Source organism: Thermobia domestica, chromosome 17 (assembly GCF_964235325.1).
Source record: "Thermobia domestica chromosome 17, izTheDome1.hap1.1, whole genome shotgun sequence".
In the NCBI taxonomy this organism is placed as follows: Eukaryota; Metazoa; Arthropoda; class Insecta; order Zygentoma; family Lepismatidae; genus Thermobia; species Thermobia domestica.
This window is the reverse complement of record NC_137470.1, coordinates 181,843,288-181,858,787: the sequence shown is the minus strand read 5'-3', so window position 1 is coordinate 181,858,787 and position 15,500 is coordinate 181,843,288. Positions and strand designations below refer to the sequence as shown.

General features: G+C 34.9%; 1 protein-coding gene across 1 annotated transcript in view; it reads right to left on the bottom strand.

Annotated features, from left to right (window-relative positions):
* LOC145674261 (putative serine protease K12H4.7) overlaps positions 1-15,500 on the bottom strand; it is a 43,327-nt gene that overhangs the window by 7,918 nt on the left and 19,909 nt on the right. Inside the window, exons 6-7 of the mRNA XM_081744095.1 lie at positions 12,812-13,074; positions 7,543-7,675 (exon numbers count right to left, since the gene is read on the bottom strand). Of these exons, the coding sequence (XP_081600221.1) occupies positions 7,543-7,675; positions 12,812-13,074 (396 nt within the window). The remainder of the gene's footprint in view (positions 1-7,542; positions 7,676-12,811; positions 13,075-15,500) is intronic.

Genomic DNA, 15,500 nt, shown 5'->3' with positions numbered 1-15,500 from the left:
TTGAGACCAGAGTAGTGGACCGAGAGTTACCAAAATTTGATCACGAGTACCTTGGTCCAGGCCACATATCAAGACGAAGCTTTTTTTTTAAAATTTCGAACCAAGGGGGTCTCAGGGGAGCGTTTAATGGGACAGGCCTGGGGACTAAACAAGTCAACCGAAAATTTACCGGGACATGTAAAAGAAGTAGAAAATGATCGATATTAATGTCGAATTCATAGTTTTCGCGGCCGCTGAGCTCAATGGTAAAACTCCGATCATATTAACTTCCAAATTCACCCGATTCGGCTGCGGGCCGGGGGTCACCGAGGGGATACCAATACATGCAAAAATAATCCAAAATAACCGATAATAACGTGAAATACATAGTTTTCCCGGTCGCTGAGATCAATGGTGACACTTTCATTAGAGATAACTTGCAAATTTGGCCACCATTGTATGCAGGCTTGGGGTCAGCGTTGGGAGGAGGGATTCTGAAACATGTAAACATAACCCAAAATGGCCGATATTAGTGTCAAATTCATAGTTTTCGTTGTTGCTGAAATGAATGGTAATACTCCCACAGGCATTGACTTCCAAATACATTCCCAATGCAAAGAATGGGTATATTCAGCTAGTACACAATGAATTTGTCTAGCAGGTATACTGGTAAGGTTTTATAAGATAATACCAGAAAGTTGCACGGTTATAATAATAATAATAATAATAATAATAATAATAATAATAATAATAATAATAATAATAATAATAATAATAGTAGTAGTAGTAGTAGTAGTAGCAACAGTAGTAGTAGTAGTAGTAGTTTTCATTGCTGGTCCAGTAGCTAGAGCTCGTGTGTTTGTTGCATGGTGTCTCTGGCTCGATTCCTGGAGGAAAAGCCTTGAAAACATTGAACGCATTAAGGTGCCTCAAATTCCACCTTCAACTGTAGATCCAAGTATCGTATGGCATCGATACTGAAGATGGCACTGAACTATTAAACCATCAGTCATTCAACGCGTATCATTTATATACATCCATATCACTCCTTGAGTTTGTATTCTCCGTCTTAGGAAAAAATGTTTAAGGAGGGAAAAATCTATTCCAACTGTTTTGCCTTATCATGGTAAATTATTTACAAGCTCCATCAGTGTTGTGCAAACTTCTTCTTTGGTTGATGACTTAGTATTTTTCACTTAGCATATACAAAGTAATGGGCGGACCGATACGAGACAGATGTAATAGACCCACGGGCTATGTAAAAGGTAAAGGCTCACACACTTTCTTAATTTAGACTCAAAACAGTGTTTCGGCCGCTTTTGCATATTCAGATAGCACGAGGTGTCCATTTCACAAAGGATGGATGGGGAACCTTAATTCTGCCGCAAAATGGGCTCTTTCCTCTATTTCATATTTTTCATACTCATTGGCACGTTAAGTTGAATAATGTCGCTTTATGTTAAACTTTTTTTTAGCATTCTCTTAAACTTTTTCGATACTATTATTATTAAGTAATATTTGGCTCTTGTAAGAAAAATGCATATACTTGGGATTTTAAACTTGCGTTTTACATAGGCGGTTCGCTCTACTCAAACTACTCGAATATGGTGTCACAAATGTCGAGGTGGAAACACTGAGGTTACTTTGTAGATTTCCTCATAACATTTTACGGCTGCTTGAAGGAGCAGGTCGACACATCGGTTGTTCGTAGATGAGAAAAACACTCAAGAAGCTTGATTAATCACAATAATCACCTTGCTCAGCACGCACCAGCCAACTTTTGTTAGGAAGAGTCCAGTGTTGAAGGCAGAGAGGCAATAACTCATGACTATTTATGTGTAGAAGAACATGTGCTTTTTTACACCTAAAAATAAAGCCCTATTTAAATACTGCAGCTAGTATTCACAAAAAAAAGAAAAAGGAAATATGGGTCTGGATTGTGTTAATAACAAATAACATAGATGAAGTGTAAGATCATTTTTTAAAGATTGCATCAATTTTTCAGCTGGTCTTATTAAGAAAATCTACTAATGTCTATCAAATTGCGAAGTTTTTTTTTTTTTTTTTTTTTTTTTTTGAGTTTGGACACCGCGAGACAGCCTATGACCCTATTTTGAAATTAAATAACAATGCTACGTGAAATTAGAGATACAATTTCATTACATTTTGAAATTTAATTTGCAAGTGTAAGAGGTAAACTAGTTTTGACGTGCTCAAGCGTAGCAATGAGAAACAAATATCCGCCGAATCTGGCATTGTAAGACAAATATGCTTAGTAACAATCCACGCTATTATTTCTATCATATACTGTGAACACATGAAAACTACAAACTCGAAATGAAGTGCAAGGACTGGAAAGAAAGTGCTGCCAAAAATGCTGTTACATTACATATAACATGCGATGGGGCTGCTATTTTACAGCACGTATATTCCAAAGAGGGTGTTGTTAATCGTCTGTCTACATCCTCTGAAATCCTTTCAAACATTCTATTATCAAGATCGACCCCATACACAAATGAAATTATTCGAGATCATCAGTGAGGATTTAGAAAAAATCGATCATCTATCGACCAAATATTTACCATTCGCCAAATACTCGAAAAAAAGTGGGAATGCAATACCCCGGTACATCAACTATTTATTGATTTTGGAAAGGACTACGACTCGGTTAGGAGAAAAAAAATATTGTACAACGTCCTTACAGAAATTGGAATACCGGAAAAGCTAATTAGATTAATTAAGATATGATTAAATGAATCCGAAGTAAAGACCGGGTAGAAAATATTTTGTTCATGAGCTTTCACGTCGACAATGGCCTGAAACAAGGAGATGCGTTGTCACCATTATTATTCAACTAGAATTGAACGGTGTTCACCAGGTTATGGCCTATGTTGATGATGTAAATTTAATCTTATTAAATGCAGGGGTCTTATTAAATGCTTGCAGTGATTTGGGTTTAGAAGTATATGCAGGAAAAACTAAATACATGGAAGTGCGTCGGGACCGTAATACGGAAAATTATGGTTGCATTAAAATAATACTTTTGATAAAGTGGATATTTCCAAATATCTGGGACCAATATTAACAGAGGAAAATAATATTCAGGAAGAAATTAAATGTTGACTAAAAGCAGGAAATCCGTGTTATTATTCAGTTCAAAATCTGTTGTCGTCGCGAATTCCGTCAAGGAATTTGAAGCTTGAAATATACAAAACGATAATCATGCCTGTTGTTCTTATGGTTGCGAAACATGGTCACTTACTCTGAGTGAAGAACATAGACTGCAAGTACTTGAGAACAAGATCCTGAGACGAATATTTGGACCCAAGAGGATCGGGAATGGTGAATGGCGGAAACTTTATAACGAGGAACTACGTAATTTATACGGTTTACCAAACATTGTTGGGATCATCAAGTCTGAGAGGGCAGGTCATGTAGGTAGGATGGAAGAAAGTAGAGACACTTTCAAAATCTTGCGTGGAAGATCAATCGGAAAACGACCATTAGGAATACCTAGACACAGATGGGAAGACAATATTAAGATGGATCTAGCAGAAACAGGAATACAAAATAGAAACTGGACCCAGCTGGCTAAGGATAGAAGTCAATGGAGAGCTTTTGTGAACGCGGCATTGAACCTCCAGGTTCCATACGCCATAGAGTTAGTTAGTGTTTATAATCGCACTATCATGCATTTTGCAAATACAGATCAAATTGTGCTTGGGAAGTGTTCATGTGAAATTTGGCCGCCATAACACTATATTTTCGAACTTGCAACACTGCACGAGTTGTATTTGCAGCACCTGGGTGATCTCGATTTTGATTAGCTGAGAGACGTCACATGGCCTGGTCACATAATATGAAGTCATGAGGATCAATTTCCTCTTGATCTTGGCAAATATACATTGGCCCATTTGTAAGTTTTAGGAGAGGTTCTTAGGACTATGGCCCTCAAATTTCGGAAATAAAAAAAAATATTTACCATGAATGTATAGGACCGGAGAATGTGTCTCTGTAAGTTTGGTGGGCCAATCGTTCTTTTTCCTTAGTAAAAATTGCCAAAAAAGAACATTTCGGAGGAATTGGACCTACTTAGCTTCTTTGAACAGGCTTTATTACGTTATTTTGTTAAATATTTATCAATATTGGTTCACTCACTTTCTTAGGACATTCATACATTTACACTCCCCTTTCGATACTTGGGAGGAGTACATAGTACCAAACCTTAATTTTGGGAATTGTCAAACAGTAAAATGGTTAATGCTTGAGATTCTTCCGCAAAGCTATTCCCTTATGACCTCCCTATTTTACCTTCTATGTGTCAAAAATATGATTTAGTGACATTTCTTATTATTTAATTTGCATTTGTTAAATTACCTCATATTATTTCAGTTCATTCTTATATATTCAAGTATTCAAGGTTATTTTGTCAGTTGGTTGAATGTGTATTTGTATGTGTGTCAATGTTCAATAGTATTATAACGATGTAGTTACAAATAGCGGCAGGGTACAAAGCTCAACTCGTGTGCAAGCAGTGCTCAAACTTCAACAATACACTCACACAGACAGGTTCATGCGCACCAAAAGACCTTCGTTGCTAGGCAACAGCAGAAAAATTCTGATTGGCTGAATCCAGTCACTTATTCTTTTAGCAGCAAGAAAAGAAAAAGAATAAGAGCAGTGTTTGTCGCTTTGTGTGTAACTTCGTGAACGTGTTCCAAAGGAAGTAGCTGTTTGTAATCTTAGCTTTTAACACTACAGTACTCGCATGAAATAATTGAAACATGAGTGCTCGCGCGGATTACGATTGTAGTCCATTTGATAAATATATATATCTTAGTGGTTATTCAATTGGTATTTTTACATTATTTTTGTGGGTTTTCACGAGCGATAAAGAACACATTTCAGTGCAAACATTTTGTTTTTTAATGCACAAAAAGAATTAGAAGCCAAAACATTAGAATGGGTATGCAATTTACTATTTAAAAATATATTTTTGTAAATGTTCGTTTATTTCCTTGTTATTTGATTAAAAATTGAAATAAAAGAGGAAATTTGCAATTAAAGTGTTAAAAACTGTTATAAAAAATAAAAAGAAGTTGTTAAATTGTTTGGAAGTTTAACTTTTACACTTGAAAACAAGGTCAAAAGTAGGCAAAATGTTGGGTGTTTCAGTCATAAGGGCCAGTGCAAAGAGTGTGCTTGTGGTCAGAGTAGATCCACTTTCTGCACCTGAAACATCTTCGGGTACACTTGTTTTTTCTTCTTCCACAAAGAGGTTCGTTAATTTCCATAGCCACAGATTGCAGGAAGTCTGTACGGTTGATCATAGCATCATTGTTATTTATTTATTTATTTATTTATTTTTGAAAACAATGAGAGCGTTTACTCCAGCAACGTTTAACATGTGGAAGAAGAGAGTGAGTGACCATCTTTGCGAATCCCTGGCTCTATCACACTGGCGACACAATTTGTCCAATATGTCAGCTCCAAATTTACTGTTGTTCTATGGAGTAATAACTATGCAGTGTAGGTATGATGTTATGACGCTGTGTTTGCGTATTTCTTGGGTGCACTCAATCAATATACCATCTGGTAATTCTGCTCTTTCCAATTAAAAAAATTCTCCGTGAAACCTGTCTTCCTGGATAACACCGTTCCTTTCTTCATCTTCTATTTCTTCCAAATCGTCACTTTCACTTTCTTCAGAGTCACTACTTGACAACGTCGTCCTCTATTTCATCTTAGTGTTCTATACTCAAAACACTTTCGTCGTCACTTTCAGTTTTTGTTAGCCACTGTCGTATCTGTTCTTGCTCTGACATTTTAAACTAACATATATATCACATATATTTGAGCGAATAATGTGAAATAATACATTCAAAAGAAGAACAGTTAAAACATTAGCCAGAAAACAAAATATCACGTCAGTACTCGCACGCATTACAATAGTAGTCAATGCGAAAATAACAACCCCTATAACATCAGTGCGTTGACTTTGGGTGCTATCACTCGACTAATGGTGTTCTAGAAATAGGGAAGGAAGGTAGATGACCGCTCAAGGTCACAAGTGTTGCCAACCCTCAGATACCAGAAAACTCAAACCCACTGGACTACAATAGTAATCCGCGCGAGCACTGTAGTGTTAATGAGGCTTTTAAAGAAAATTACAGTGTAAAGGTCTGTTTAAAATGGATGTTCCAGATGTTGAGTCAACGTAGTTTCCGTCGCTGGATTTGAATGGGCAGTTTCTTGCTCTAGAAAAGGTAAAGGAAGGCTAGACATAAGTATACGAACTTAGATGCGCGGCTGTTATGGAAAACAAGGACATACGATTAATATACTCAGAATCTTTAAACATTCGGAACTATGTTAAACTCAACTGTATTATCATTATTTGTTTGTAATTACTTCAATTCAACTAGTACCATTAAAGTTTGTATTATTACTGGAACTTAACAATCTTCCTAAATTTCAACAACTTCTTCAAATTGTTAACGCAACCCTTTCCGAAGTGTACGGAGACCACTCAGTACGGCGGGAAGGAGAACTTACCAAGGAAACGAGTGTGTTGACCTATTACTCCATAAACTATAATAATTTGTCAAATGTCTATCACACCTGAAGGAACAGTTTTCAATAGTTAAAGTGGACGAGATGGCCCCTCAATACCCCTTTAGGTCGGTGGGAAAATGTTTTTTGGGGGGCATTTGTTTCATTCTACAATGTAGACAATTGGACCCCAGTTTTGCTGTAAGTCACAAAACTAGATTTGCCATCTCTTTCTGCTGTTTATTTTTTTGAAGTAATCGAGTTATAGAGTTGAACCCGTACCTGGAAAATACGATTATTGACAACTTTTTGAACATATTGCGGCAAGAGAAATTTTTAACTGGCTGATGTATATTTTTATAGATAATTTATGCAGTATAACATTACTTTGCACTCGACTGAAAATAATTATTGTATTTTCGGTATCTTTCATACTTTCCTTATTCTTTTTCAAACTTAGACTCTCTTGCAGGGAGAAATATTATCCTTTTTCTCTCTTTTGTTTTTTTAAAAAAAATTGCTAATTCATTGCGTAAACCAAGCTGCAACTTTTGGTTGTTACTGGAACTCGAGACATGGCTCTAGAGAAGAAAGAACGCGGAGAACGTATGCTTTCATATTGCTATGCTACAAAATAATTTTAAAAAATGGCAGATAAGGCAACACGAAAAAAAATTGAAAATAATACAATAAAAAGAGAATATACACAATACTATGTACAACATATGATATTATATTATTAGGCAAATTATATACAACAAGGAATTGTCGTATTGGTTACGTAAAAAATGGCATAATATGAAAAATAGCAATATTAATGCCATGGTTGAAATATAAGATGAAAACGTGCAAAGAAAGGTGAATTTCAAGTAAATGCGGAGTATAACTAATAAATAAATAACAAAAAGCTGCATAAATACAATAGAGTACGTGTCTAATTTTAAAGTACCAAACTTTGAGTACATATTACACTGCACGCAAAGTAATAGCAAGTAAAGAACGTTAACATACCTTGGTCCATAAACATCAGAGCACTGCTGAATGAAATAATCTAAAGTAATTTTGTTTCCAAAAGGTTGATTTTCTGAATCTGTTGTTGGAAAGTAACCAAATTCGGTGCACGTTTGATATATCCACTCATAATCTGAAAGTATCCAAAGTTTCATTGCATATGGTTTACTACCATCTCACACAAAAATAGCATAAACTAATGAGGAAGATATTGCTTTAGATACAAATTTCTTATTTGAACAATTTATATATCATATTGTTTACATGGGAAAAATGTAAATACATATTATTTTCAATGCTTTTATGTCTCATTTGAAGATTTTAATATTGCCAGGATTTTTTTTCAAACTCTAGTAGCTTTACTACTGTTGAATAATGCAACGATGATAGATAATACTTCTGTGTACAAATATAAAGTAATGTAATTGTGGAGTAATATTAATGAACGACGTCCAGTATACCTTATCATGTAAGAACAAAATTCGTTTATTAAATTATAAACTTAAATATGCTGGAAAGCTGGTATATTCTCAAATAATGTTTATCTAACTTGAAAATGGTATCATTAATACCCAACCGTGCAAGAGAAAAGTTATTCATGATTTCGAACCTATAATATACTTGCAGAAGATGTTTCTCATAATCAATATCCTACATATCTTCAATCTCCTGTATAGGTAAAAATTTCATCTGTACTCCACACAATATACTATTATCCTGCACTTTGTTATTAGTTCGCTACTTGTTGTGGTACATTTTGTTGTTATGCGGAATTCCTTTATTATTATACTACAACAATATGTTGTGTTGAAAAATATTGAAATGTTGACAAACGTTGAAAAGGTCTGAAAGGTTGGCCCATCACGCAGCGGTCACCATCCCACTTAGCTCGAGTGGCGGGAAGATTCAAAAGATGCAAAAGCTTCGAAGTTCATATATAACATGTGAGACAACGTCTGGGAATCTAAACACAGCATAGTTTGGCGAAAATAAGGAAATCTTTCAAAACTTCAATTGGTTATATACAGAGAGATATTTTACACTAAATTGTTTTAATACATAAAATGAATCTTACATTATAATGGTTTTAAACTATGATTTGTAAACACTTCATTACATATCAACACATAAAACTTCATTACATATCACATGGAGAGTTACAAATACAGGTAAGTAACAATTTCGAATATACTTGCCTTTCATCTCTCACACACACACACACACACACACACACACACACATATATATATATATATATATATATATATATATATATTATCATTATTATTTCTTCATTCTATTATCCTTCCTTTTTTCATCTTTATTCTCTTTTTACTACTACATTTAAAAACATTATTTTCTTTATCTGCAGGTTCGTTGAATATGAAAATCGTGTTACTCCATTAAATACTAAAGGATGACATATACAGATCGCGAGGCTTCATCTTTAATATACAATATGATCATACAAAATACTTAAGTAATTCTGGAATCATTAAAACAAATTTGTTTCGGTGATAATATTCAAATAATATTTCTCCTATTTCAGAATGTTTTTCTGCCACGATGTACATTGCAGTATATAAAATCAGATGCACTTTACTTTGTTATAATATATATATATTTCTGTAGTATTAGATTTTATAGATATATTTTCAGAGATGAAAGTTTAAAAAAATAAAATTTATTTTATATTTAAGAATTTAGATTTTCATTTTGTTGACGTCCGGTGGAAGAACGGTTGAGGGAGAGAGAAGTCTCCCCGACCTAACTTTATAATTAATACCTTATCATTTCTTTCATACTGTATCTCCTGTCATAAATAAATAATTAATAATATTCATATATTACCTTTTATAGATGTATTAATCTCTGGACAACTATTATTCAAGGAGACTGTTGACTACTTTTAATTCTTCTTCAATTCAACTATTTTAATCTCTAGGTATTTTTATCGATTCGAAAAAAATAAAATTCTGTTGATTTTTTTTTTCATCTTAGGTTACAGATCAAAATCCTAGTTCCAACTTATCAAATATGTGTAATGCGCTATGGTGCAGGTACAATTTAGCGACGCTTTACACTCCTTTAACAATATTGGTATGGTTTATTTTCTTAATGGATCCGAATAATTTTACGATTTTGTGCTAGCAGGAGCACGCAATTCCTCAAGTTCGTGAGAGTCTCTACAATAATTTGGGAATCAAGAAGGTTTCTGCTTAAATCATTTATGATAAGAAAATTCGGTGATAACGCTTACCATCAACCACAAGAACTGTAAAATTCTTAGCAGGCATTTGCACATTATGTACTTCATGTAAGCACAGCCGCTGATTTGATTCTCGGTTGAAGTTACTCCCTTCAGGCTCAAAACCTAATACCTTGGTTCGTGTCTAATTTTATAATTCGTGTTGCCTTACTAGGATTTGGAATGGACATGGATGTTAAAATCGAGTAAACCTGCGATTCTTTAACATAAAGAAAATGTGGACCAAACTGAAAGGATTTGCTTTTTCTCTTATTTTAATATAACGATTGAGGTATTTTGCGATTGTGGATAGATTACATTAATACATTACTCTTCAAAGCAGGACAGAATTAGTCTATGATGTTAACATAATGATTTGCCAAGCTCTTACTCAAATGGCAAATAATAAAAATGACGTATAATTATTCTAACAGGCAATGTTTTAATATTGTCAAACTAAACCACGATACACTGAGTAAGGCTAAAAGAAAAGAAAATGAAGCAGAAAGAAAAAGAGCAGATAGCATAAAGAAGAAAAATTAAAAGACGAGAGTGTAAAGGCACATTTTTAATTGGACAAGTTTCGAACTGAACAGCTGAACAGTGAAGTGAAAAGCAAGGATTACTTTTTAATGAAGTCATCATCATCATAGGTATTCTACCTTTATTGGCAGGTCACTTGCCGTAGCTGAGAAACTTCCATGCTCCACGGTCCTCCACTAACTTCTTCGTCTTTGCGTATGATCTTTCTGTTTTTATATCATCCATTAATTGTAGTCTCCTTCGCACCTTCCCTCTCTTTCCCGCCACCATACCCTCTAGGACGTCCCTCATAATACAATCTCCTCTTATTCAATGTCCCAACTAGTTTATCTTCCTCTTCCTAATAATATCTGAAAGTGTTTTTTTTTCTCTCACCCACCACTTCTAACACACTCTCATTCGTTTCCCGCTCAAACCAACTAATTCTTTCCATTCTTCTCCACACCCACATTTCGAAGGCTTCCAGTCGATTTTCATCACCTTTACGTAATGTCCACGTTTCCGCCCCATACAGTACAACACTCCACACGAAGCATTTTATGAGTCTTTTTCTCAACTCTTTATTCAAGCCACAAAACAGACTTTTCTTCCTCCTAAAGGCTTCTTTCGCCACTCCTATCCTTGCTTTTTATTTTACGTTCACACTTCATGTTATTACTAAGAATACTACCCAGATATCAAAAATTATTCACTTGTTCTATTTTCTCCCCTCCTACTTTCACATTTGACACAGACCCCTTCGTTCCAATCACCATGGCTTTTGTCTTTCTAACATTTCTAATGAAGTGGTGGAGCCTAAATAAAAGTTTATCACCTGAATGTGTATAAGAGGTGACCAACTCCCTAGTAGCCAGATGAGTGGAAGTCTGATGAAGAAACAGCTACTGTGTTGGAATTGTTACTTGTTTGTGTTTTTATATATTTCTATTACTTGTTCAGTGTTGTTTAATAAAACTGAATATCCTATTATGTCTCATGCTAATATACAACCACATATTACTTGCAGAACGAATGGTCTTTCTTAAAATACTGTACCAGGTATTATCCCACAACTATTTCTTCGTCAAATTTGTAAGCTTCCTATGAATATAATGTTAACGTAAGTGGGTTTGGCGAGTAATAGTCGGTTTATATTCCCAGCGAATGTTCACACTACTTGGATTCCACGTTAAACTGTAAGTCCACGTCTCATATAGCCCTGCTTTTGCAAGGACGTTTAACTTTAATACGAACAATCATCTAATACCTCTCCCAGCCACTACTATATTTTTCGAAGACTTGAGAAACTGATCGATTTCAGAAATATTTGTTTTGAAAAGGAAAATAAAAGAGTTTTGAGTTTTACTTCCCACGGTTATGCCGGTTAGGCTAAAGGAGACGGTGATGATAAGTAATGAAAGAAATGGTGGAATGAAGGAAGTGGGAGGAAACGGGAGAACCCCGAAAAAACCCATGCACACGGTGTTTGTCCACCACAAAGTTCACTGGCGGGGGCTGGGATCAAACCAGGGACCCCAAGCACCAAAAAAAGAAAAGAGAAAACACTAGTTAAAACAAAAGGATTGAAAAGACATAAGCTATAGTGTCAATTCTGGAAACTAGTTTTTGTCGGAACAAACTAATTTTATGGAAAAATTTAGTTCAGTCAACGAGGAGAAAGTCTTTTGAAAACTCGTGGTTTTGAAATTTAGTACAGTTATAGGAGAGGTGCCCTAAATTGCATACTTAAAATCACTAAGGGTTGGCGACTGGTGGAGGGGATTCAAAGTATGTTTTTCACTGTGTTCTTTTATATCTCATAAACTGCGAGGTCTAGCAAAAATTAAACTATATTAAAATTCCTACGACAATAGTTCTTTATATTATTTGTTTATACGAAGAATATTTTGGAAGTTAGGGAGAGATAAAAATTACTTGTTTCAAAACAAGTCTTATTGTAATTGTAACTGTTTAGGTAAACTTAAAAAAGATGACTATAGACCCTATACAAAGACAGTACACAAGTTCGTGCACGAACACGTTATTGCTTGGGCACGAGAGCCGACTTGGGCGCGAGTTGTTTTGTGCAAGTGCTTATGCGTTACATTCCATACCTCTCTTAGCTCTACTAACGCTTCGAGTATGGTTATAATAAGCATATCCTAATTCTAATGAACTAAACGTCCACTTTGTGAAAAATACAAATATAACAAACTAGGGAACAAGAATTTTAAGAAACCTAAAAGTGCATTAAAAGATTGTGATCTTGGCCAAAAATTAGTTTCTGGATCAAAGATCACAAAAATTTTGAACTGCCTCTAAATCAAGTATTAGTATTTTCTACGGAGAAAGCACGTCATTCTGAGTTAAGTCATAGTTTGAGTTTGGCTACACTATATGTAGTTCACGAGATATAAGGCTTACAAAAAAAATTGAAGTATATTGGATCTTCTGATCCAAAAAGTATACAATACATAATTATTCGAAACACATACTTACAATAGTCCCAAGGGTATTCCTGAAGAGAAGCGATGTAGTTGTCATATGTAGCATCAAAACACTCAGTACCTCTTCTATTGAGTACAGCGTAGCGTTCAAGCTCATCTCCGAGACTCTCGTCAAGCATAGTTTCGCAAACTGCCTGGATCCCATTTACGCCATAATATGTATTATATTGTACAGAGTCTACAACTACTGAAGTTAAAGACTCGTAGAAGTATGCGACATCATATTTGTTTGTAACATTGAGAGGATTACACAACCTTAAAAAGGAAAGTAAAACAAGTTAGTTAAATAGTAATTAAATATTATCCAGTGAAACATATATATATATATATATATATATTTATTTATTTATTCTTGCTTGTGTAAAACCTAAACTGATTTTCTGAAGAAGCAATCCCTTAGAACAACGACCCTGTATATTTCTTTCAAGTGTGTATATTGCAGCGTAAGTAAAGGAAAAAATCGGACATGTTGGAAAAGTCGTCATCTTCGATTCAAGATGGCGGTTCAAAAGTTTGTAACCATGACAATTTTAAGTTGTTCTCACTGTAGGACAGTCATCTTCCGCTATACTCTTAAGGATGAAGTGCAGTTTCAGTGAAGAGACAAATCATTGGAGAAGTCGCCATCTTGAATGCAAAGATGCAATGTTGTTGAATTGGCTTGATCTGCCTTGTTATGAGCTATGTTAAGCATAAGAGAACAAACATGAATCAACGTACGAGCATAGCTCAGAGGTAACGTGTGGGCTTTCTAAGTAGCAGGTTTAAGTTCTATTTCCGACTAAACGATTTTGTATTTTTTTCTTATCTCCATTTCTTCGTATTAACAAAGTACTTTCTGTTCGTATTGCGGGAACGAAATATTTTCATTATTACATACGTAGAGGGAAAACATATTTTTATACGGCAACTTTTGAGATAGTCCCGAAACGAGGCAGTATGTTCGTGTGAAGTTTCGAGACGATACTGAAGTATTTAAAATCAAACATATATAGCTTTGCAAACGGAGCATCACCAGTGTGTCTTTCGGAAGGAATGATTAAGCCGGGGGCACTGCTGATAATATTCTATTTGTTATTGTATTATTAACATATTATTTTGAGCTCCTCCAGGGGCGCTTTAAAGAGGCAGTGTCCCCCAAAAAGAGTCTGAAAGAAACATTGACCATCATTTTCACAATATAGTGTATATACAAGACAACAATACATTTGGTCTTGCGACAACAGTGTCTGCTTCAAACCGGAAATTATTGCAAAATATCTCTCTCACCTTTTATGTCCCTCTTTAAGATACATGCGTATACCAAGTTTGAAGTCAACACCACAACTGGAAAGTATAAAATATTAAGTTTAAGGAAATACACACACACACACACACACAAATGGACAACTCTTGAAAATTGTCTCGTCGGCAGCGTAGATAGTTATAATATATAAGATACGTGGAAAAGTGCCCCTTTCGATTTAGTAGTTTGTGTGGCGGGACCGGTTGGAATGAAATTGACGTGTATAATAGAGTCAAGCTTATTGGCAATCACCCATGCCATAAAATAAATTTTCGAAGAAAGAAAAAAATCAGAAAAGAATTTGACGGGGATCGAACGCAGGTCTCCTGTTCAGAAGTTCCACGTTTTGTATTGTAAGAGGTATTATTTCGATGTGCTCGGAGAGGCACTCTCAAAGCTCCGGCAGTGTCTCCCCCCAAAGAAATACAGGTCTGGAAGAAACACTGGGCATCATTTGTACGATATTGTGTCTCACGATAAAAGTGTGTTCTTCAAACCGGAAATTAGCTGATATCCCTGAAACGATGCCAGAAATCGGAAAAATGATCGCAAAAATCTCCCCTTTTTTCTCGCAGTTGATCCTCGTATAACAAGTTTAGAATGTATACTACACATCTAGCCTCCAAATCAGAACTACGTTAGTATCGGAACAACGGTTTGGAAAATAGTCATAATAGATGCTCAAAAAGCGCTTTTTGGCAGTTGTGTGGTCGGCAGCGTAAATAGCTAAAATATATGAGATACGCGGAAAAGTGCTCCTTTCGATTCAATAGTTTGAAGAAAGAAAAGAAATGACGGGGATCGAACCCAGGTCTCGCCGGCAGTAGTCTAACATGCTTCCAGTGGACTACTGAACTGCTTAAAGATTTACATATTCAAGTCTCTACTTAGTGCTCACATGGTACATAAGGGGTCAGCATCTGGAATTACACCTCCAAAATTGGAGTACTGATGGTATGCGCCTTCTTGAAATATATTATTATGGAATTCATGTTTTGTGAGCTGATTGTAATAAGAAACATGATTTTTAGTAATTAAGAAATGATTATCTACTAAATTATAGTCTGCGATGAAAATATAAAAAATAATATGTCGGAAGTTTGCAAATATTTTCCCACTTTTATATAACATATATGAAGTACCTTTGCTGCAGGTAAGATGTTTGTACAACTATCCACAAGTACACCATTATAATACATTGTAATATATTACAAGGGAAAACGTAGTGTTTACGAAAATGCTATATATAAATGTTTAAAAATCCTGCAACAAAATTTATATTTGTAAACCATGAATATTTGTGGTGTGTGTAAGCTTTATCAAGTAGGAGATTGCAAGACACTCTCCGCTATTATGTGACAGAAAATAAATAATGTTATTGTCTCTAATACGTATA